At 44.3% G+C, this 24,732-nt stretch overlaps 1 protein-coding gene across 3 annotated transcripts in view; it reads left to right on the top strand.

Annotated features, from left to right (window-relative positions):
- UNK (unk zinc finger) overlaps positions 1 to 24,278 on the top strand; it is a 60,299-nt gene extending 36,021 nt beyond the window's left edge. The window contains exons 8-17 of one of the 3 annotated variants that reach the window (XM_084647216.1): positions 1,773 to 1,912; positions 4,130 to 4,177; positions 4,966 to 5,166; positions 14,402 to 14,470; positions 15,057 to 15,231; positions 16,491 to 16,592; positions 18,087 to 18,275; positions 22,558 to 22,655; positions 23,430 to 23,687; positions 24,094 to 24,278. In XM_084647216.1, the coding sequence (XP_084503342.1) occupies positions 1,773 to 1,912; positions 4,130 to 4,177; positions 4,966 to 5,166; positions 14,402 to 14,470; positions 15,057 to 15,231; positions 16,491 to 16,592; positions 18,087 to 18,275; positions 22,558 to 22,655; positions 23,430 to 23,687; positions 24,094 to 24,249 (1,436 nt within the window). In that variant the 3' untranslated portion in view covers positions 24,250 to 24,278. Of the gene's footprint in view, positions 1 to 1,772; positions 1,913 to 4,129; positions 4,178 to 4,965; positions 5,167 to 14,401; positions 14,471 to 15,056; positions 15,232 to 16,490; positions 16,593 to 18,086; positions 18,276 to 22,473; positions 22,656 to 23,429; positions 23,688 to 24,093 lie in introns of all 3 variants that reach the window. The other 2 variants (XM_084647215.1, XM_084647217.1) reach the window with 2 other exon arrangements.
- The last annotated feature ends 454 nt before the right edge of the window (positions 24,279 to 24,732 follow it).

The raw sequence follows: 24,732 nt of genomic DNA on the forward strand, positions 1-24,732 counted from the left end.
CCCAAACTTGGTTTACGGCTTGTTCAGGGTAAGCCTCTGGTGGGCCACGAGACACTTTATTTACCTGAGTGTCCACAGGTACGGCAGCTCGCAGCTCCCAATGGCCGCGGTTCGCTGTTCCCAGCCAGGCCACCGCTTCCCGCAGCTCCCATTGGCTGGGAACGGCAAACTGGGGCCATTGGGAGCTGCAAGTGGCCATATCTGCGGATGCTCAGGTAAACAAAGTGTCTTGTGGCCCTCCAGGGGCTTACCCTGAACAAGCCGCAAACCAAGTTTGGGAACCCCTGATCTAGAGTGACCTCCTGCACACTTCAACTTTCTCTGCATGTTTCTCTACGTATAAAATAATAACAGTATTTTAGTTTGAGGATTAATTAATGGTTCGTAATATGCTTTGAAGATTAAAAGTGCTATATAAATACTAAGGAACGTTATTAGGCAGATTCTCTTGCTAATTCTCTTATACAGTATTAAATGATGCTCCAACATTTGAATCACAAATGCTTCACAAGAGTGTTTAAATCCAGATAGGAGCTGTTTTTATTAATATTTTTTAAAAACTGCACTAGTAAATTTTGTAAACTGTTTTCTAGAAAACCTCTATACTTCCAGACAATGCCCCTTTAAAAGAGAACAGAGAGTCTGTTGTTGGCTTGTTCTTCATATTTCTCTGGATGTAATAGAGTAGAGCTAAATGACTAGAATTGCTAGTTACAAATGTCTGTTTGAATTTGGAATTCCATACTGGAAGGTGCTTTCATACATAACAGATAGAAAACTTGAATTCCGTTCCCTTTCAGTTTCTTTGTCATAATTCTGGTTGATAAATTTGGTTATTACTGTCGATACTTGCATTTATAAATGACGGTTAGCTCTTTCACATCCCATTGTTCCTATTCGATTCTGCACTCAAATTGCAATGCGGAATTTTTGGTAGTCGGAGCAGAGTTGTTGTGAGCCACTAGAACTGGGCTCTAATCCTTGCTCTGAGACTGATTCACTGCATGACCTTGTGCAAATCTCTTTGTGCCCTGATTTGCCCATCTAAAAGTGAAAATAATAATTTCTGTCTTGATGGAAGTGTAATGAGGCTTAATTCATTACTATATGTGAAGTGCTTTGAGATCCACAGATGGAAGCCCCCATAAAAAGGAAAATAAGATCATGTCCAAGAATATCTAAATCTCTTGGAAATCATCCTGATGAATTTCATGAGTGATAGCCATTTGTTGCTGAGGGCTGTATAATGTTTTAAATCAGTGCAGCGAAACCCTGAACTGTTTTCCTGGGTATTTATGATGTTTAAAGGGAAGGGGGCAATTCCATAGCCTTGTACACACATTACCATTTTCTGTAATGGTGGGTGTTGAGGACTTACGGAAACGTATCTATCTCCCTTAGCTAATCTTAACAAATCAATCACCTGTGTGCATAGCATGACCCAAACCCCTAGTTAGTTCAGGACATCCTGAATGTGTAGCATGTAATTCACTTAGTAAAAATACTATTGGAGGAAGAGGTATTACTGAGCTAGAGGCCAGCAGCTTGCAGAATTGGAGAAAGAGTAATAATAGAGGATAAGAAATACCCATTTTGCCTGATAGGATTTCTTGTTGCTTCTATACTGATTCAAAATAAGCACCCCTGAAACATTCCCTGTGGAGAGCTAGCAGCAGGAGATGTATGTAGCTGCTGTTCTTCCCAAGCATCTTGTGATCCCTGGCCATTCATGTAGCTTTGAGTGATGTTGCACGCCCTTTTATTTCTCGCAGAGCCTCCACTCGAAGATTTACCGCCATCTTCAGCTGTATCCAGCCCAACGCAAACAGGCCCTGTGATGTATATGCCATCAGCTGCTGGTGATTCTGTTCCAGTGAGCCCTTCCAGTCCACATGCCCCGGACCTTAGTAATGTATGTGACCCTGCTGGGAAGCATTTGTCTACATGTTGTGAACCTGCATTTCCCTGACCTACTGTACCACTGTCTTCCAGAGGAGGAAAATTTCCCAAAGGATTTGAATATTGTTGGCTCTAGCTCAGTACTTCCCACAAAGAGCTTATTTGGGGTGGGACACAGGTGTTTGCCTTCCTCCTAGAAAACCACTCCATGCCTATAGCACTGCTCTGCTTTTCATTCTCTGAAAAGTTTCATTTTTAGCTCTGGGTTAAGATATTTTTCAGGAAAGTGGAGAGTGGATTGCAGCAGTGCATCCAGCCTAACTCCTTTCTGATTGGAGATAAGTGTAGGGCTTCTGTTTCCATGTACAAGCCATGAGCCAGTATAATCTAGAGTACGAAACTGCAGTTTAGTTTGCTTATCCATGAAATCTCAGAGAGGTTTAGCCTGTCCACAGTGTGTCTTGCATTATGGAATATCTGTGATTTACCAAGGGGTGTCCAAGCCCTGCTACATTTACTGGTTTATATAGTGCCCCAAAGTGTGCTAAGTACATTAGCTGTACATACAGGACGAAAAGTACCTGTCAAGAAAAGCTTACAATCAAAGTAGACAACATACAGACACGGGAGTGAATGGGGTGCAAGGCATCTTCTTTTCTTTCTGATTTTTTTCCCGTTTTTTTATCTTTGCCTATGTGCATTGAGCCACTTTGGAGCTTGCAGCGTTCCCAAACTGTTGATGAAGATTTTGAAGAGCTAGAATGGCATGGTCTTAAATCATGATTGCAAATTCTAAACTGGTTTAGATGAGTTGAACTAATTTATTTTCTCTTAGTAAATACCACTGTGGAATAAAGTACAGACATTCTTTTATTTTCTGTGAAAGTGCCATCTGAATGCTGGGCAAGCCACAAGGAAATGTCTGTCCATCTGATGATCACTGAGATCTATTCTCTTTCTGGAGCCCTTCAGTCTTCAAAACTGAACCCTACCTAATCCATGAACAGATACCAAAAAAGGAAACACATGGTCTTTTTTTCATTTCCTCAGTCATCAGGGCAGCTGCATGTACAGTGGAGTCGCATCTTACACAGGGGTTAGGTTCTAAAGTCAGTGCGTAAAGCAAAAATCGCGTATAGTCAAAATTACCCTTGAAAATCCCTTAAATCGCAAACTGGAGTGCCGTAGGGTGGCCAGGAGCATTGTCTATGATCAGCAATACTTTAAAGTCCAGTCCTTTCTCTTTGAGGTACCGCTTGAGCTCCGGAATGAAACACTTGTGGAACCAATCCAGAAATAATGCTGCCCTTACCCAAGCCTTTTTATTTGATTGCCAGAACACAGGCAGGAGATTTTTGTTCTTGCCTTTTGGGGCACAGGGATTTGCAGCCCTGTAGAGCAAGCCCGGCTTTATTAAACGCCCAGCCGAATTGCCACAAAACAAGAGTCACACAGTCTTTAACTGCTTTGAAGCCAGGGGCTTGTCTTTCTGATTTCAAAGTGTAAGTGCGGTTGGGCATTTTTTCCCAGACGAGCCCAGTCTTGTCAGCATTAAAAACTTGTTCTGGAAGATAGCCCTTTTCTTCTATGATTTTCTTTAATTGTTCGGGGTAGGCTTTTGCTGCCTCTTCATTGGCAGATGGAGCTTCACCAGTAGTCTGCACATTTTTGAGGTTGAAGCAGGTCCTAAAACTGTTAAGCCAACCTTGGCTGGCTTTGAATTCCTTCTCATCAGAAGGCTGCCCCTCTTCAGCGGGAGGTTTCAACAGCGCTTAGAGACTGTCTACACTACCCGCTGGATCAGCGAGCAGCAATCGATCCAGCAGGGATCGATTTATCGTGTCTAGTCTAGATGCGATAAATCAACCCCCAAGCGCTCTCCCGTCGACTCCTGTACTCCACCGCCACGAGAGGTGCAGGCAGAGTCAACGGGGGAGCAGCAACAGTCAACTCGCCGTAGTGACGACACCGCAGTGAGTAGATCTAAGTACGTCAACTTCAGTTCCGTTATTCACGTAACTGAAGTGGCGTATCTTAGATCAATCCCCCACCCGAGCGTGTATAGTTGAATTTGCATAAGTTAAATGCGCGTATGATGTGACTCACCTGTAGTCTGCAAACAAATATAGCTTTGCTGATGATAATTTTACATGAGTAATTAATCAAAGGAAAATACTCAGTGAAGTAACCAACCTCACATGGCATGTTCTGTTTTGTATTTGTACTGTAGGTGTGGAATAAACCAGGAACTCTGCCAACTAGCCCCACCTCCACCACAGTAAGTAGTGACTGCAGGGGAGGGAAAACAGCAGACAGCCTGTGTAAAAAATCAAAGGATTGTAGGACGCTCACAGCACTCCCTCTTTGGATCTCCAGCCCTCTCTATGCAGCATTTCAAACTTTGGGAGCAACAAGCATGTGCAAACATAGTTCTAAGTTGCAAAAGTAATCCTGTTTAAATGCATGATGCATAGTTGTGGCCTAAAGGAGAGAACCTGTTGCGGAGCCCTGTTTTAACACTGGTTGTCGATACTTTGGCCTTGTCTACGCTAGGATTTTCAGGCCAGCAGGTGCAGCTCCACTAGTAGATGCTGTAGCATATATGCTGCTCTGGCAGGCTCAGGTGTTTTTACTACTGTCTAACAGGGTTAAAACACTGTTCATCCTCAGACTGCAGGCAGGATCCTAACCTGAATCACCCTGTAGCTTAAGGAAAATGAGAAGAGCTTTGATCAGGCCTGTGAACTCCAGGAGTTGCATGTGAGGCTGCAGAGGGGTTGAAGTGTCTCTAGAGCCTCAGGGTACAAATCACTGTGCTAAATCTACCTCTCTGTTGCTGAGAAATTACAACAAAGAGACATTATATTTGTGAGATTTGCACACAAACAGTATTTTGTGCTCTCCCTACTGGCTGTCTAAATCTGTCTGTTTGTGCTGACCATCAATGAAGCTAATGCACAAACAAGGAAGTAAGAGAATCAGTGTCCTTAGGAATCATTTGACTCAGTGCTGCTGACTGTTTGAACTCTCCTTTTTTATGACCCTTATGTTTTCTTCTCCCATTAGATGCTTTGTAGGAACAGCAGCCTTGGAAGTCCATCTAATATATGTGGGTCCCCTCCTGGTGCCATTGGGAAACAACACAGCTTGGAGAGCATTGGTTTTCCCACAGACTCAGTAACAGCAGCCAGCAGCTACAAGAAAGCACCAGGCTTTGAGCGGGAGGATCAGGTGGGGGCTGAGTATCTGAAGAGCTTCAAATGCCAGGTAAGAAGGGAGTGTTGGGTGGTGGAGAGCAATTGCCTGACTTAGTTTGGATTGAGTCCTCCATCTGTGGAACAAAAGTAACACACTGTTGCCACAGTGTTTGATTCCCAAATCTACTCTTCAACTCCCAACCTCTGTCAATCCATTCAATCTCACATCAACTCCTTGGTGTCCTGCTGCCACTGCAAACTCAGTCTGTCAAAAATTTAGCTTCTCTTCTTCACTTCAAGTCCTTCTCCACTTCTGTCCTTTTCTATTACCATTGGATAGCAACTTGATGTCATTTATATCGCCTCCTTCCATATCCAGGTTCTCTTCGGATGTAGACTATCCCAGAATTAATCTTTTCCTCTCTTGCTCTCCACTGCTAAAATCCTTGTTCACATCTTGGTCACCTTGATCACTGCACCTTGATCTCTGCTATTGTCACCTTTCACTTCTCCAGTCTGTCTAAAACACCACTGCTAGTCCTCTTCCTCTCCCACTGCTCCAACCATATCACCTTTCTGGAATCTCTTCCCTGGCTTGCACATTAAATTGAGGCTCCTTGGTCTTCAAGTAGTGTCAATAGGAGTGCTACACATCAGAATGTGCATGAGCCTGTACACTCTTGATTGGAGAATTTTGTGAGCAGCATTCATGAGTCTGCACTTGCTCTCTAGATATCCATGTGCTCTGGGTCAAGAATATGAGGCAGGGTGGACCCGCTGTCATTACACTTCTTGCTGAACTGTGACTCGAGATGGAGCATCGCATTTTCCATTAGCTAGAGACACAGCTTGCTAAGCTTCACTTAATTTTTTGGTATTTTATTTTTATAATTACTCATGTAAAATTATCGTCAGGATGGTGATGGCCCACCAGGAAAAGGTGGCAGCGGCAGCCATGGTGGTGAAGTTCGCGCCAGGAGCCTCTGTTGGTTCTTTCCATCTGTTCTTCTTTTTGTTCTTTGATACTTTCCCCACAAACTCTTTGTCTTTTAAGGACCCAAAAAGGGAGTAATGGGTGGAATGGCCTACTCCTCGTTATTTTGTCCGCCAATTCAGCTTAATTTCAGACGTACCAGTTTTGGCTTGTTATCTTCCGTCTCTACCTCTCCTGTTTTTACAAGCACAATTTCAACACAGTCATTGAATCATCTCAATCCGGCCTTTTTATTTAGATTAATTCAGTTATTCCGTCTCCCTTTCATACCTTTTCCCATCAACATTTGTTATTAAATGTTATTTTAACATCTTACGAATTTTTATGTATTTTTTACAGTTGAGCTCCCAATTTGAGTAAATTTGTAGGCCCATTTGTCACAAGACTACTTACCCTCTGACTCCACCATCTTCAGCAGTGACTTGTCCTCTAGTACTGACACAGTCACCAGTCTCCCACAAATGTTTTGAGGGTACCGAGAGTAATTTCCCACTGGTACTGACACATCCTCTGGTACCATCTCATCAGCCAATCAAGTATCAGCCCCTGGTACCAATGCAGTTACAGGACCCTTTCCAGACCCCAGTACTAACTCAGTCACTGGTAGCAGCACCACTTGCTCCTCTGATGGTCACTGAGAATGACACCTCATCCTATTCTGACGTGTCTATACAAGGTTCCTCCACCTTCCCATGCCACGTCTCTCCCTTGGGGTACACTCTAAGGAAGAAACTCTTGGCAGGAGATACAGCTGGCAGCCCTGGCAAAGAAAGCTATGGAGCCCTGCCCCTTTCCCTTACATCCCACCACAGTGGGCTTATTGGAACCCAGGGGCCCCTTTTGGCAACCAGTTCTACATGGTCATATCTCATAAAAGGACACACCAGGAGCAATAACCGTCTCCCTTGGATCCCGCTCTACAGGAGGCTCTTGCAGAGGAGCAAGAACCAGCTGAGGAAGAAGAAACACCATCTTCCCACAAATCCTCCTCCTCACCACGTGAGGCTGTCATGCCTCCCCCACCATCTTATGCCAATGGTTTAAAGGCATTTCAAGACCTTATGGAATGAATATCAAGAGGAGATACAGGAGCACCAACGGTCCCTGTTGGACATCCTTCAGGTACATCTCCTCAGGGCAAAATCACCTTCCCCATCAACAATGCTTTGCTGGCCCCAGGCTGTACAATGTGGCTACCATATTGCCTACATGTAAATGGGCTGACAAAAAATACTATCTCCCATCCAGAGGCTCAGGGTATTTTTTTTCCCCAACGTACAACCAATTCTCTGGTTGTCATGGCTGTTAACAAACGAAACAGGCAACATCAGTCCTGCTCAAAGCCATCTGACAAGGAGTTGAAATGGCTGAACCTTCTGGACCATAAAAGCTACTCCTCAGCCTCTTTGCAGCTCAGAGTAACCAGTAACCGAGCCCTGTGACAAAATATGATTTTAGAAACCACTCAGTTTTTATCTTTTATTGAACACCTGCTTCAGGATCAGAGGGAACAATTTCAAGCCCTCATAACAGGCCAGACAGTTGCTAAGGTGTCTCTCCAGGCCTTGCTCGATGCCACCAATAAAGCTGCATGTTCCATGGCTACAGTAGTAGTCTTGCACTGAACTTCTTGGCTGAATTCCTCCAGCTTCCCCCAGGAGAAACAAAAGACTGTCAAGAGCCTTCCCATTGAGGGGCCCAAGTTGTTCAGCAATGCCATGGACAGGTTGCTCCATTCTCTTAAAGACCCCCTGGTGACACTGATCTCTGGGCATCTAAATGCCTGCAGCAGAAAGAAAATACAGTAGATCACAAATGGCTCATCACTCTGATCCCATCCACTACCAGCCCCCAAGACTGTCGGAAACACCTCCCCCTTCAGCCCCCCAGGAAGAAGTCCAGGTTCACTAAGAAAGGGCCATCCCCTACAGTGATGTCCCAGTCGGCAACATTCTCAGAACAACAATTTTGACCCTTTCCCTCCCTCCACTGCTATGGGGATTGTCTCTCCCATTTTCTACCTTTCTGGGAGCTCATCATTTCACACAGATGGATCCTGGAGGTGATTTCTACTGCCTGTTCCACCCAGTTCAGTTTCTTCCAGCCCCCCCAACTCCCCTGTCCCATCCATCTTCAGGGACCCTTCTCATGGTGGTCTCATGAGGCCTCCTAACATAAGATCAAACCTGTTCTACCAGACTTTATCTGGAAAGGGTTTTATTCCTGGAACTTCCTGGCCCTGAGGAAAAACAGGGGATGGAGACTAATTCTTGACCTCAGGACTTCAAACATCTTCATCTGCTCTCAGTGTTTCAGAATGGTAACCCTATGAGTGATAATTCGCTCCCTGGATCTAGGAGATTGGTTTGTTCCCTCTACCTTTAGAACATTTATGTTAATATAGCCATGCACCCCTCACACAGACTTATCCTATGTTTCCTAGTGCACAAGGACCATTACCAGTATTGCATCCTACCCTTTGGCCTCTCCACTGCCCCAGGAATCTTTACCAAAGTCCTCTCAGCCATCACAGCCCATCTTCACCAGATGGAAATAATGATCTTTCCTACATGGATGATTGGCTCCTGAAAGGTCTCTCATTTCTTGAGATACAGACAGCAATCTCTGTTCCATTCACTGGACCTCTGCCTCAGTGTGGAAAAGTCTGTCCTCGCACCCACTCAATGGACTTCATTGGGGCCACTCTGGACTCCTCCACTGCCAGAGTATACTTACCTAAGAACAAATTTGCCACAATGTCCAGCCTCATTTCAACAGTACAACAGAGCCTGCAAACCACAGCAAGGGATTGCCTGCAACTTCTGGCCCATATGAAAGCCTGTACATTTGTGACACCCTTAGCAAGACCACACTTTCAGTGTCTTCAAGCCTGGATGAGAACCATCTACAGCCCCAACAAGCAGTCTATCCAAGCGTGGGTCTGTACCTTGGTGGGTCCTCAATTCTCTAAATTTGGTGTAAGGATCCACAAAAGGTGTATGTGCGGTCAATCTACCTCTGTAGCCCTACTGAAAAACATACCTATCTCAGACATCTGCAGGGCAGCCACCTGGTCTTCAGTGCACATGTTTTCCCAGCATTACTCTCTCATGCCTGCTTCCAGAACCGATGCGGCTTTCGGTAATGCTTTCTACAAACTGAATCCACCTCTTCAGCACCCTCCTCTCTGACTGAGGTATTGCTCGGGAATTTCCTGCCATGAAGTACCCATAGGGACACTACTCAAAGAAGAAGGAGAGGTTACTTGCCTTGTACGGTAACTGGAGTTCTTCGAGAAGTGTATCCCTGTGGGTGCTCCAGTATCCGCCATCTTTCCCCTCTGCCTCAGAGTCCTTTCGCTGGGCATTCATGGCTGAGAAGGAACTGGAGTGATGGCGAGTCCGTCCCCTTTATATCCTCATACTGGAGCACAAGGATATCTAGGGTGCAGGCATGGACCTGCAGATACTGCCAACCAAAAATTCCCATCAAGAGTTTGCAGGTACGCACATATCTTGATGTGGAGCATCCACAAGGACAGGCATCTCAAAGAACATCAGTTACTGCATAGGGTAAATAACTTCTTCTCACTTGCCCCACATAATCTCATCCTGACCTACAACTCAACTGTCATTCCTCTTGCATAACTGCTCCCTTTGTCTCTTTCCATTCTCAGTTTAAAGCCTTCATCATACTGCTTCCTAAGCTTAGAACAATCTCCTGTTTCTTGTCTGCCATGTGCCACCTTTTCCACCTTCAGGTCCAATTTTTCCATCAGTTTACTTCCTTGGTGTTACCGTTAATTTCTCTGCATTTTCCCTTCCGAAACTGATGACTCATCTGTGTCCGGGACAGAGATAGTGGCTTCGTCTTTATTTTGTAAAGTGATGTTCTGTAAATTGCTGTTGCTGATGTTATTGCTTGCGCAATAAGTAGATTTTTGTTAGGGTTTGAAGAAGACATATTCGCAGACATCTTTTCATGAGGGCTGGTCTCTAGCAACCTGAGATATGGTTGTACATTACTGAAAGCAGGGGTGCCCAGAAAATCTGCCTTTAATCTGAACACATTTAGGCCCTGTCTACATTACATTGAAGAAATTAGCATTAAGCCTAAAAAGCACTGTCTACGTTGTACTTCTGTTACAATACAAACAATTGAAATCCCCAACTTAGACAAGGTCTTGAAAAAATGACATGGTTTAGAAGTCATTAATGCCATTTGTGCCCACATGCTTTTTTTTACAGCTGAGTGAAAGAGCCATGTTTCCATCCTGCAACGAGGCTAGTCTTGACCACTCTTTGGTTTAGTTAAAATGATTTAGTTGTGGAATGGACAGCGTTTAAGACCTATTGATTTAAACCATTTTCAAAAACAGTTCTGGTGTTTGCTTAACATGGGCATGGCTTAAGAAACCGGGAATTGCAAATCTATGTAACGTGTCTTTGGGATCAAAGTTCAGAGCTGGCTGTGACTCCACCACATCTCCCTGCTAAGTACAGCAGCTTGTAGCAGTTGTTTAAAAACAAAAGAAAAGCCCCATGCTCATTCTCCATTGCAAGTGCTGCAGAAAAGGAGTAACTGGGCAGCTCCAAGACTGAAGGCCAAGAGAACCCCAGTCTCCTGTCAACAGAGACCAGGCCCGAGGGAGACCCTGCTTTGGAGAAAACATGGGCAAAGAGCCCAACCTGAGGGAGGAAGGGGGAGAGAATATAAATATGACACTTAAAAGGGCCCTGTCTCGAGATGAGTGTGTGTGAGTGAGGCCCAGTCTGCACTATGAACACATTGTGTTCTTGCACTATGCTCTGACATAGTGTGGCGTTGCTTATGTGCACGCAGCCAAGTTATATAGTAACCATGCGACTGAACTGTGCTAAAGCCCTGTAAAGAAAAGTCTACAATATTCAAATGGAGGTGCCCAAAATTAGGCACCCAAATCCCTGTTTAGGCATCTAATAAATAAAAGTGGTCTGATTTTCAAGAGGTGCTGAGAGTCCACAGTTCACATTGACTTCAGTGGGTCCTGCAGGTTCTCAGCACTTTTGAAAATCAGGTCAGGAATTAGACACCCAACTTTAGGCACTCGTATTTGAACATTTTGGTCAGAGGCTTTTGCCTAGTTCTGTAACCTGAGTATGATGTAGACTTCATAGTGATAGTATTTAAATGAGCCATCTCATTCCTCTCTCTTGGAGGTGAATGGAGGGGAAGTTGTACCTTTGCTGTTATTGTTGTTTGGTTGACGATAGTTTTTGGCAAGGGTGAGCTAACAGAGCAGTAATAATATAATATAATAATAATAACACTTAACACCTACATAACTCTTCATCTTTAAAGTGATTTTAAGACATCAGCCTATGTTTAGCTAACAGCAAAGGATTGAGAATGTTCTTCTCAAAAAAACGAAAGATGGATTCTTACATTTTCCCCCCCAAATGAAAATGTACAGTTGGCAGAAAACTACGCAAAGACCCAAAATTGTAGGATCTGTCTTCTGCCATTTTCTGTTGTCATTGTGCTACCCTGAACGGATCTGGGCCGTCCATATTAAAGTTCACATTGGTGAACCAGGCTTTGTGTGATGCTCCATAACGGTTCAGTTGAATGCATGAGTAGTATGTCATCCAAAACACACGCCCAGTAAAACATGATGGTTGCTTAGCATGCATACTAAAGCGACCACAATACAAGTAAAAGAATCTGAATGTAGCTGGATAAATGATACTTGGTTTTAAAAAAAGAAAGGCAGCAGATTTAGCCAAGAGACCTGAATATCTGGCCTGGCTTCCTAAGCAAGTAACACAAGTAACTTTTCATTACGGAGTTTTCATGCAGATTGTGACACAAGACTGGAAAAGCTGTGCCAATTAAACTCCTTTTAGTATTGATCCTCTTCCACCCCTTCACATGCAGTGAGGATGGAGTGTGATGTACAGCTCGGTCTCGGAGTCACAACTCTTGGGTTCTGTGCATGACTCTGCTACTGAGTTTCTTTGGGTCCTTTTGGCAAGTTGCTTAACCTCTTCATGCTCTAGTTTACCTAGGTGTAAGATGGGCATGATAATACTTACCACCCAGTGGGGTTGTGCAGCTTACTTTATTAGTGTTTGTAAAGGCCTTTAAGCATGCTGCATAGCAGATTTCTTCTGGGCTGTATGTAGCTTGTTCTGTGTTTCATCCATAATTTACACCACTCTTTCCTCCCCCACAATTCAACAGAGCAAAGTATAGATAGAATTTCAATCTCCACTTCTAATTTTTCTACCTGTTTTGGTTAGTTTTGTACTCTCTAATGTTATTCAGGAGTACAGGCATTTCTTTACTACTGTACCTGGGCATAAAGGAGAAAAATGTCAAGTTTTAACTGGTGTTGCACCAAATTCAGAGTTGCAGACATTGGGGCTGGCCCTGAAATGTATTAAAAACCTTCAGTGAGGCTTAGCTGCAACGTTGCCAGGTATGTTGGTAAGAATCCTCCCAGCAAGGATGGGAAAAACAATGGGCACTGATTCTGTTTGTATGTGTGCATCTCTCTCTCTCTCCACTCTAACTGCTGAGTCCTGCTTATGTCACATTTTGCGTTCAGATGAGTGTCAGCAAGGAAGAGATGCACTGGGTAATCTAGCAGGCTTGTTATCAAACACACGCAGATACACTAACATAACACAGCATCAATTGCACACAAAGAAAGACAAGCCTGAGATCAGTTCAGTTGTGACTGCCACATACACACGGTGCGCTATTTAGGGAGAGCAGTACAGAAAGATCTTTGAGTCCATATCTCACCTGCCTGTTCACTAGACCGTGGCCCGCAGTGGGCAGATTAAAGAGAGAAAATGAATCAATTAGGTAAAACAAGAGAGGAATTCTATGCTCGACTGCTGGTCTTTCTCCTCTTTATTCATTCTGGTTACAGTGACCATCCTCAGCAGTCAATCATTCATCATTTTCTTAACAACTTTTTTTTGTCTAACTCTCCACCCCATCTTTCCCTCACCCCGAAAGGGTGATCGAAAAAGTTGAGGCAGATCATGGCAGGCAAGTTCTTCATTTTGTGTGATACTGTTGTGCATCATGCCTGAATCTCCCCTTCTTCCTACTCTCTTAGATCTGTTTACTCTCTGTACTCTCAATAAAATGAGGAGCAGCCCTTTTTATGTCTGGAATGTGTTTCTCTAAATCACAAGGATCCTGCCCAGTAAATGAAACAAGCAGAGCAGATCCTGGGCACCTTTTCACAGCCTCAGGGTGTGTAATTGATCCCATGTTTGCCTTCTATCACAGATGCAGCAGGATAACAGCAGCCAAACCTCCATAATAAACCATTATGCAATGACATGCTCATGAGGGAAGTTTCTTCCTGACCCCAGTTATTGTAGTTGGTGGTTGGCTAATAATGTCCTGAAGCAAGAGGCTTCAAATCACTTGTAATTTTTTTATCCAAGCTAGTGGAACTGTGGATATATTTTTTTCCATATAGATATCCACTCTGTTTTGGAATCCCACTAAGCTCTTGGCTCAGTGGCATCTATTATGGCATTGAGTTCCACAGGTTAAAAAAATGATTTCCTTGAGTCTATTTTTTGGTTGCTTTTTAATTTCGTTACATTTGCCTTTATTGTTTTTGTTAATGGGAAATGAAAGTAAGAGAGTCTGGCTGATCTCTACCCCATCTTTTTTACATCCCTTTGTAGTAGTAGTAGTAATAATCCCTAGCTCTTTTCATCAGTAGATCTCAAAGCGTTCCACAAAGGAGCTCAGTATCATTATCCCCATTTTGCAGATGGGGAAATTGATGTCACTTCTTTTCCCTTTCCTTTTTAAACTAAGCAATCCTGATTGGGACCTTGTCTGGAGAAGTAGAAGAATAAACAGTAAAGTATGTTGTCAAAAATAAATAATTCCAAAAGCAAATAAAAATGTAATGTGCTTCCTACCAATTCTCCCTCTTTTTATTGGAGAATGGCAGATACTATGGGCAATGGAAAGGAATCCACACTTGGTCTCATATTCTTAAGTTCTTAATGTTAATGAAAGGGAATTCAGTTAAATGCAAACATAATTGCAATAGATCCATAAATAAATGAGCAGAATGTCCGTGTATTGAGAGGGCGAGCGATTTGTGGGGGTTCTCCATTTGTTAAGCACCCAGCCCCACTTTTTGGATTCTAAAGCATCCAGGACAGCCTAATAGAAGGGGTGGGGGCTGTGCATGTTCCTCATGGCCTCTCCAAAAGCCGCCAGTCAGCCATTTCCAATTTAGCTGTTAATCCCCCTGCTTATCTTTTGTTCCATTTATTTACTGCAGCAGGCGAAAATAAAATCCCATTCACTGGAATACAGGAGCCAGGAGCAGCCTCTATTACAGCCCAAACAGGTACAGTAATGCCAACAGAGCTCTGAGACCTTGCTTGGAGCTCACCCCACCTCAAATGAGAACGCTAGCCAGATCTGTGGAGCCAAATGAATCAGCAGGAAGCCAATGACAGGCCAGACAGAGTCAGGGCACTCTAGGTCAGAAATGACCTTTTGAGAAGGAGGGCCCTCCAGTGGTTTCTGGAGACTTGTGTGTGAAGGCCAAGGCCTATGTGAGTTCAGGCTAGATTCACAGTTCTGGACTGTGGCAGAGAGAGGGTCCCTGTCAGTTTCCAGGAAATGTGTTTGCTGAGTGAATGACCTAGATCCCTGATTGTATACTACCTGTGGCTCATGTGAGTTCGTTTCAGTGAGGCCTGAAGGATCTTTGTAAGGCTAAAAAGAAACAAACTTGTAGAAATGAAACACAAACAGTTAATCTCTCCCTCTTTCCCCGCCCCCCCACTGGTGGCAGTAACCATCTGTCTGAATGGAAGCAGCAAAGAACATGTTCACCAATGAGCCTTGGCTGATGCCATATCGCTGCATGTTATTGAAGTGATTTTTTTGTAGATGTTTAATTTCTTACCTCCCCCTTCTTGTTTCAGGACATACTGGGGATTCTTCCAGTGGGGAGCCCTTTGACTTCCAGCATCTCCTCCAGTATCACCTCCAGTCTGGCAGCAACACCACCAAGTCCCGCTGGCACCAGCAGCATCCCAGGCATGAATGCCAATGCCCTTCCTTTCTACCCTACCAGCGACACAGTGGAGTCTGTTATAGGTAACACTGCTTGTTTATTTACACTGAGTGGAGCCCTCAGGAGGGGCTCTTCAGACATGAGAATTGGAATAACATGTTGCAGCCATGAGGTTGAAGGATGTTACAGTGCGCTCTAGTTTCTTATCCCACACTTCCCTGCGATTCTAGGGTTTCTATGACTATGGCTCGGCAGATCTTTTCTGCAGGTCATTATGGATGACATTCACCCCTGCACAGAGGATCAGCACAAGGGCTATGCACTCCTTAAGTGCGACTTGAACCTTCAAAATAGTGCTTAAGAGAGGTTTGATGGTGCATAGATCGTAAGCTGGCCCTCTGCGCAGGGGTGATTTTCACTCTATATGAATAACATCTGGCCCTGAGAGAGTGCGTGGGTTTGTCAGACTTTGGGTATACACTGTGTAGAGCAGAAAATCCCAGTGACAGTCTCCACAGCTACAACTTCTTTATTTTCCCTTTGAGGATTTTAACAGGAGGGGCTGGTCAGCTGAATGCTGATCTCTCCCCATCCAGAGCTCCAAGCGTAGGACAAAGTCCCTAGAAAAGTAGAGCAAGGGGCTCCCGTAGGGGAGTCACTGCTGTTCTGTCAGTCAGATTCTTTGTATCCTCTTTCATGAGCCAGCATTTCTCATGTAAATTAATTACAACAATAAAAGTAGTTAATACAAATAAACAGGCCCGGGTGGTATGTATGTATATAAATATATGTATATCTGTAGGTCTGTGATGAGGTATATTTTAATAATATGGTTAGATATAGCATTTGGCAGGCACTGTGTAAGCTTTCTTCACCTTATACTGTCTTTGAACCTCAGACCTGATTTGCAATCTGCCTGCTGCTGCTAGTCCATTTCTAGGCCTCTCCTCAGTAAATTGGCGATACAGCATTAGCCATAACCAGACAGAACATTGGCAGGTGTTGTTGCATAGTATGGCCAGAACCAGAATGTCACTATGGGGGAGATCTGTGAGGATTGCTATTATTTCAGATTTGTATGTCTGTTTTCATGTAACTGTTGGGTACGAGTTGATATAAAATCTTGGGGAATCGGGTCAGGCAACAGAAACCAATATGAAAAGCTGCCTGTTAGACTCACAACAAATCATTTAATAGCGACACTGCACAGGATCGAGAGTAGGGCTGAGTACACTGCCCAGTAGACAGCAATGGCTGTTGCAGTATGTAGGCTCTTTGGGCCACCCTATCTCTTGAAGTTTTTGGTCCTTTGTAACATAATTGGTACCTCTGTGTCCGGCAGAATCTGCCTTGGATGACCTGGACCTGAACGAATTCGGAGTGGCTGCCCTGGAGAAGACATTTGACAGCAGCACGGTGCCCCACACGAGTGGCATCATGATAGGTACATGAAAGCAACAGAGCTTTCTTTGATCATCGCCAAGCAGTGTTGCCAGATCAGCTAGGCTGAACCAGCCCCCACAAAGCTCTAAAATCAGCCTCAAAAAAGATTTATTGGTTGGAAGCAACAGTTGTAACTAACTCAGGCAACTAGTGAGAATCCTGAGAGCAAAAGTTCACTCTCCATGGCTAGCAGAGATGAGTTCTTGCCCGGGGCCTAGGAATGTTTCTGAGATGAGCATGTTTTGTTTGTCTTGGTCTGTAAACAGCGACCATCTAAAATGTGTCTGGGAGCTGTAAAAACAGCTGAAAATATAGCAACTCACATCTCCTGAGGAAAATCCCGGTAAAAGTCACAGAGAACCCAGTGACCTGGCAATACTGTTCTACTGTCACAGGATCATTTGATAGTGAATGGCCTTATATCAAAGCATACAATGTATGTCTCATCTTCTGTATGTGACATTTGAACCAACGTCCATTTTGCCTGTCTCTAGTGGCTCAGAAGTTATAGATCTCAGGACTCTTTGCAGAGAGCATTGGTGCCTAGCTGCCACATCCCCTTACTCAATGAAACAGATTCTTCTGTATGAGCTAATGCTGTCTCCATAATGGCTATTATTTGCCTACGCAGCTACTGCTCAGAACCTTACCTGAGAAACCAAACTCCATTCTGTGGACGATTTTAGATCCGATCCCCCTCAAAGGATCAACATACTGATTCAACATCCAGATTCTGTGTGCTCTGAGGGCCCCATTCCTGCCACAGCTCAGCCTTGTTGGCCTAGCGAGACAAGAAGCATGGAATAGAGGAATTGTGATCTTTCTGTCACTCCCTTTAGGTCTGGGTGTTAACTATTGCCTTTGAAGCTGGGATATGTCAGTATCAAGTGGAGGGGGGCGGGGAGAAAACTCTTTGGAGCTATCTGTGCAGCAGGAGGAGACTGCTCTCTGGTGTAGTGGAGCTCGATTCTGTTACCACTAGTTGCAAGCTTTCAAGTACAGCTGAAGCCAGTTGCTCATTTTAGATTGACCGAGTGGTGATGTGATCCTCTTCCTCGTGACTGCCGATAGTTTATTGGTATTGAAAAAAGGAAGAAGAAATTTTGCAAGTGAATTTTCATTCCAAAGCTGCTCACCTGATATCTAAAACAAATGGTTTTCCGTAGGCTCGCAGGGATTGTGAACTCTGCAGGGGGAGTGCATTCAGGGCCTGGAGGGAGAGCCTCTCTCTGTTTTGGCCAGTTGACCAGCAGTCTTGGCATATTCTGAAGGGAGTCACATCTGTTTCTACTTGGCCAGAAGGGTGCTGGCCTCAGTGCCCCTTCTGAAGGTTGAGAGCTGTGTAATGTAGAAGGGAAATGGTGGGAATTCCCAGGGCTCCCCTTTTTGATGAGGAGAGGGAAGCTAACATCTGCTGTTCTAAACTCCTGTGCTGTCCTCTGGTCCATACTTCATGATCATACATTCCCATCCTCTTTGTGTGTTCTTTGTCCAGGTGGGAGTTTGCTGCAAAGTTCTGCTCCTGTAAATATCCCTGGGTCCCTTGGAAGTTCCGCCTCTTTTCACTCTGCCTCTCCTTCTCCACCGGTCAGCCTATCATCGCATTTCCTCCATCAGCCCCAGGGACACTTAAGCCAATCAGAAAACACATTCTTGGGGACATCAACTTCTCATGGATCATTAGGTAAATGCACAGTGTGTGTGTTACATGTACATACGTGTCTATACCATGTAAGTATTTTCTTTTAAGTTAACTTTAATTTGAATGTCTTCTTTCAGTGTTGCCATTTATACCTCTCCTTCCCATAATAACAACAAAACTGCAAGCTGCTTTACCAATATGTAATTAATGAATCTTCACAGCACTTCTGTGTTAGAGGGAGCAAATATCCCCATTTTACAGATAGAGAAATTGTAGAAGAAAGGTTAAGTGACTTGCCCAAGTTCACCTAGCACTAATGATGACTTGATGAGGTGAGAACTTGGGAGTTCCTGGCTCCCCATCTTGTGCTCAGACAAATAGACTGCATCTCTTTCTGCTCAGAGCTTAGGGCAAGTGATTATAGCTTGGATCTTCAGCGCAACAGAGCTGAGGTGGAGAAGGGAAGATGGTTTTAGGCCACCTTCAATTCTTGGGAACAAATGGGGGCTGGACTGGCCCGTGGAGTAATTAAGAGCAGCCTCAAGCATACTGTAGACTATGCCCAGCTGCAGTTCCCTTCATATTGCCATTCTACAATCTGCGCTCAGCAGAATGCAGCAGTGCTCCAGCCACATTCCCTTCCATCCCCACCTCCACTCCCAAAGTTGTGCCCCCTACACTGAGGGCACAACACAGGCAGAATGGGGGAGCAGGATCTGTTAAGAACCCACAGATATTTCAAGAAATCAAATAATTTGATTGGCTGAATGCTACAGTGACTCTTGAGTTATCAATGTGTATGACAACAACAACAGGCGGTAGGGCTTCCTTTAGACCATAGTGAGAGAGCACTTATCAAATTTGGTTTCAGAGTGGTAGCCGTGTTAGTCTGTGTCAGCAGAAAGAACGAGGAGTACTTGTGCCACCTTCAAGACTAACATTTATTTGAGCATAAGCTTTCGTGGGCTAAAGCCCACTTCATCAGATGCATGTAATGGAAAATACAATAGGAAGATATATATATATATATACACACACAGAGAACATGAAAAAATGGGGGTTGTCATACCAGCTCTAACGAGATCAATCAATTAAGGTGGGCTAATATGATAATAGCTCACCTTAATGTAGGCGGGTAGTGATCGATCTGTCAGGGATTGATTTGTCGCGTCTTGTCTAGACGCGATAAATTGATCCCTGAACGCGCTTCCTGTCAACTCCAGAACTCTAGCTTGCGAGAGGTGGAAGCGGAGTCGATGGGGGAGCGGCAGTGGTTGACTCGCCACCGTTCTCACGGCCAGGTAACTCAACCTAAGATACGCCGACTTCAGCTACGCTATTCGCGTAGCTGAAGTTGCGTATCTTAGGTCGACCCCCCTGTAGACCAGGCCTAGGGTGCCACAAGTACTCCTCGTTTTTTCTATCAAATTCGGGAGATTTTTTAATTTTCAATGCTAAATCTCAGTAAAATGTTTTGCTAATCCATTGCTCCATGCATCTAACAACGCTGTGTCTCATATCTTGTAATCGCATTCTTTTTGGTCTTGCTTGAACGGCTTATACAATGACATTAATAAGAAAAGACATATCAGAAGGCAATGGTATTTAATTACAGCTGGTTTTTATTCATGAGAAAAGTCACAATTTCAGTAAGAAAAGGGAAATGTAACAGAAAAAATTATTTTAATAAAGCTATACTTTTTATTTCAGCAGAAAAGCATTAAATAGTTTGTATTCATATAATCACACAGAGTGCAGAATCAAAGAAATGGAATAAAATTGCAAAATGCATTTCGTGATCTGAATTTTTTAAAAAGCAAAATACAGCTTAGAACACAGCAGAGGAGTGGGAATAATTTGAGTCTTTTCAGCTTTTGATAAGGTTTTTTGACATAGTAACTTATTGTTTTAGAATGTAGGACTTGTCCATGCAGCTCATTGAATGTAGCTGAGATAGAATGCCTAGTGTGAATAGTTATTACCTTTATTTATTTATTATTTGTATTACTGTAGTGCCTAGGAGCCCTAGTTATGGTCCTATAGTGCTAGCTGCTGTACAAACACAAAAAAGATGGTCTCTGCCCCAGGGAGCTTACAGTCCAAGACAAGAGACAGCAGATGGAGCCAGACAGGCAGGGGAGTACAAGAAAACAGTGAGACTTCATTGGTCAGCATGATAGGCAGTGGTATCAGGACACCAGCAACCTAATCATTGCCAAATTCCCTTTCAAGAAATCTAGAACAGTAATAAAAATAAAATGTTAAACTTTCCCCCACTGCTAATCCTTTTGCTTTACCAGCAGGAGGGCAAATGGACAGACATTCACTCCTTAGAGGCAGGAGATGAGAGCTGTGGGAGGCTAGGGACAGTTTTTGAACCAGCATAACTATGTCGGTTGTGATGGGATTTTTTTCCCCCCAAAAATAATTATACCACCTCTAGTGTGGATGAAGTTGTACTGCTATAAAAGTTGCTGACACCGGTATAGTTTATTTCCCTTCCCATACAGGAATAAGCTATACCAGTTTAAGGCACCTTTCCACCGTTATAATTGCATGTGCACTAGGGTGTTGTGCTACTTTTATAATTTAGTTAAAGTGGTACAACATTGTAGTGTAGACAAGCCCTGAAAGAAGCAGTAGAGACCCCAAACTAACCAATTTCTGCCACTGGGTTTGAGTTGCCCAGCAAGGATAACCAGCTTCTTGGTTCTTGAGTGCTGCTTCTGACTGAGATGCTCTCTGCTGTGCTTCTAGGGTCTGGTCTTTATGCACTGGTTTAACTTAAATTTGGTCTTTAAATTAGTTTGAGTTAATCTGGTGCAAACCCCTGTGTGGACACTCTTGCACTGATTTAAACCTGATTTATATCAATTCTGCTTAATGCAGTTAGAAATTGAATTAAGACAAATCTATATAAGCCAGGTTTAAATTGATTTAAGAGTGTCCACACAGGGATTTGCCGCTAAATCACTTCTAAACTACATCACTTTCAAACAACCCTTTCATTAAACTGGTGCAAGCTGGTGAGCAGACAAGGCCTGAGTACCCAGAGCTCTCTGCTGTGTGTGCAGCAGTCATCCCTCAACTTCTTGTTGATTCTGCCCTGGATGAGGGCTGCAGAGGTTCATTCTGAGTAAAAACAGAGACTTTTTTTTACTGGCAAGGCACAAATCCTGGATTCCATGACCAATGTGTGGCCTTGTTTATCATATATTTCCTTCCACTGTGTCACCCAAGGCCCTGAGCCCTACTGTGAGAGGGGAAATGGGTTTGAATATGCTAGGCTAAGAATGTGGCTATAGCTAGATCACTGCCCTCTTAGTGCTCGAAGATGGCATGCGTGGCACTGATTTACTTACTGTGGAATCCGAAGGAGAAGTCACACCTGGCTTTGTCTACTCAGGCAAACAAAGTGGGTGTTTGCAGTCGAGGTAGCGCAGCAGTTCTCAAACTGTGGGTCAAGATGCCCAATGACCCCATTTTAATGGGGTCGCCAGGGTTGGCATTAGACTTACTGGAGCCCAGGACCCAAGTCTCAGCCCCCATCAGGGCACAAGCCCCACCTCCCGGGGCCCAAGCCCAAACCTGATAGCTTCAGCCCTGGGCAGCGGAGCTCAGGCTTTAGGTTCATCCTTGGGTGGCAGGGCTCAGGTTACAGGCCCCTGCCAGAGGCTGAAGCCCTCGGCCTTCAGCTTTGGCCCCCCTGCCCAGGGCAGTGGGGCTTGAGCGGGCTCAGGCTTCAGTCCCCCCTCCTGGGGTCATGTAGTAATTTTTGTTGTCAGAAGGGGGTCACAGTGCAATGAAGTTTGAGAACCGCTGTGCTAGCGTACGCCTAACTAGGCTACTGAATGACAAGCTGAAATGATCCTGAGGAAGTTAAACTGTCTCACACAGGTGCAAATGGGGGGATTTCAGTTGGGGTAAGCTAACTTGATTGAAAAACTCCTCTTTATAGCCTGTGTAGACGGAGCCACATTCAAGGGGAGCTTCTGTCTGGTGGCAGGAGACATCAGTTCCCAAACTACACACTCAGCTACCTAAAAGTGTGAGACCTTTAGTGTGTGAGCATTGCTGTCCCCAAATGGATGACTGTCTCCTGAAGGAGTGAACTGGTTCCTAAAACAATCCTCTGCTTCCTAAACATTCACTGTGAGCCCTGGATTTCACAGGGGCAGGGAACAAGTGGGGAAACCTCCGACACCTGTGACATAACCCTCTCTGTCTCCTCGTGAAACAGGTTTAAATGGGATGAACAGCAGCATATGGGAGCACTTTGCTTCTGGGAGTTTTTCGCCCAGTACCTCACCTGCGTTTCTGTCAGGTCCAGGTGCTGCTGAGCTGACGAGACTGCGACAAGAACTGGATGAAGCCAACAGCACAATTAAGCAGTGGGAGGAGTCCTGGAAACAAGCCAAACAGGTACAGTGCAATTTGCAGAGGATGTGGCAACAGGATGTCAAGGCATAGCCAAAGAGGCTTTTCCGAACCTAGAGATGATGTGAGGTGATGTAATTCAGACCCTCTTGGAGCCAGAATCCCTTAGACCTCTTTACACCCACTTACCAATGGGTAAGGGAATGAGAGCTAGTGTACTTCATGTGCTTAGGAGCTGGAAAGGAGTAAGGCCTTGTCTACGCACTAAAGTTGCACCAATTTAACAAAAGGGGACATCTTAAACCGATTTAGTTAAACTGGTACAAAAGACTGTGTGGACACTTCATATTTCAGTTTAAAGCAAGTTTATTTCCTTTTAACGTAGTCAATTAGGAATCCGTTCAAGCTAAACTGAAACCAAACACTTTTAAACAGAAATAAGAATCTCCATACAGAGGCTCACACCAGTTTAATTAAATTGGTGTAAAATCACACCTTGAGTTAAACCAGTGCAACTTTCCTATGTAGCCAAGGCCTTAGTTACTGCAGAGCGTGACATTGATTTAACGTGCACTTTCTTACATCCTTCAGTTAGCCACTTTTTTTTTGCTACACCTCTCCTCTGGTCTCTCGGCATTCAAGTTATGCCAGTGCACACACCACCTTGGAATCTGGCCCACTGACTTTAAGGGGGTGTAAATTTCATGTGGGTAAATTGGTGTGAATCTAAATAGGTAGATAAGTAAAAGGGAGTCTCAGCTGGTCTTGGATGCTGGCAAAGGGTTTATACTGACTCTCTCTTTTTGCTGGGACTTTCAGGCATGTGATGCTTGGAAGAAGGAAGCGGAGGAAGCCAATGATCGCGCCAGCACAGCGAACATGGAATGTGAGCTGGTCCGGGAGCAGAGGGAAGCCCTGGAGCTGCAAGTGAAGAAACTCCAGGAGGAGCTGGAGAGGATCCATGCTGGCCAGGACCCCCAGCTCCTTCGCTCATTCTCTGATCTAGAGACCCTCTCACTCTCCACACTGTACACCCTACAGAAACAGCTGCGTGCCAACCTGGAGAGAGTCGACAAGGTGAGCATGAGGGACCTTGGGGTGGGAGCATTCCGCTTACCTCTTACTTTCCAGTTGGTCTGTAGAGATCTAAGGCCTTGTCTATACAGCCAAAACAGAAGTTAGCAACTTTTTTGCTCAGCCTGAGTGGATCTAGTCAAACTGCGTTATAACATGGTTAAACAAATGCTGTAGCCCTGGTCTGTACAGCTACAGAGGTCAGGGCTATAGCTAGAGTACAATTTTAAATCTAAGTAGGTCAGGGAATAGAACCTAGAAGTACCCAGGAACCCAGCCTGTGCAGCCTCACTTTCACTTCACAAAGCTGATGGGAATATACTCCACTGTGTGCCGGCGGAGGAGCTTTCCCTCTCCCCAGCACCTCCTTGTTTGTGATGATTGTGTTTTGGTTTGTCCTCTCTTGCAGGCAGTATTTCAGATGCAATCAGTGAAATGTCTTAAGTGTCAGGAGGAGAACCGGGTGGTGTTACAGTGCCAACATGCCGTGCTGTGTGAAATGTGTGCCGAGGAGGGCGAATGCCCCATCTGCCATCCCAACAGGCCACACACTCTCCAGTCGTGACCCTTCAAGGACACTTGGTTTCTCATATCACATAGAACTTTTTAACTTTATATATATATATATATATATATATGTGTGTGTGTATGTATATATATATATATATTAAAAACAAAAATTAGTTGCAGAGCACTTTTTAATATTTTACATCCCCAATCTAAACTGCCCCTCTCCCACTCCCCACTAATTCTAACCATTTAGGAACTTTGAGAGCTGTTGTTAATACAGCACAAAGGGCCATTTGTGCAGAGTCTGTGTTTTTCCTCTTTTCTATTTAGGATATAACAAATTTTTGACTATTTTGAGGGTTTTGGAGTTGGGGAGAGGGGCCTCCAGGTGCTTTCCAGAGTGAGGGTTGGACTCATGGGGGAGGAAGGAGATGAATTCCCATTGCTTGATCATGTCTTCAAACCTGCACTCTTTTACTGACCCAGCTTGTTAAAGCCATCCCCACTGACAGAAGCCCTGTTGGGTGTCTGCTGGGTT

The sequence above is a fragment of the Lepidochelys olivacea genome, assembly GCF_965140295.1.
Source record: "Lepidochelys olivacea isolate rLepOli2 genome assembly, chromosome: 14".
Classification (NCBI taxonomy): Eukaryota; Metazoa; Chordata; order Testudines; family Cheloniidae; genus Lepidochelys; species Lepidochelys olivacea.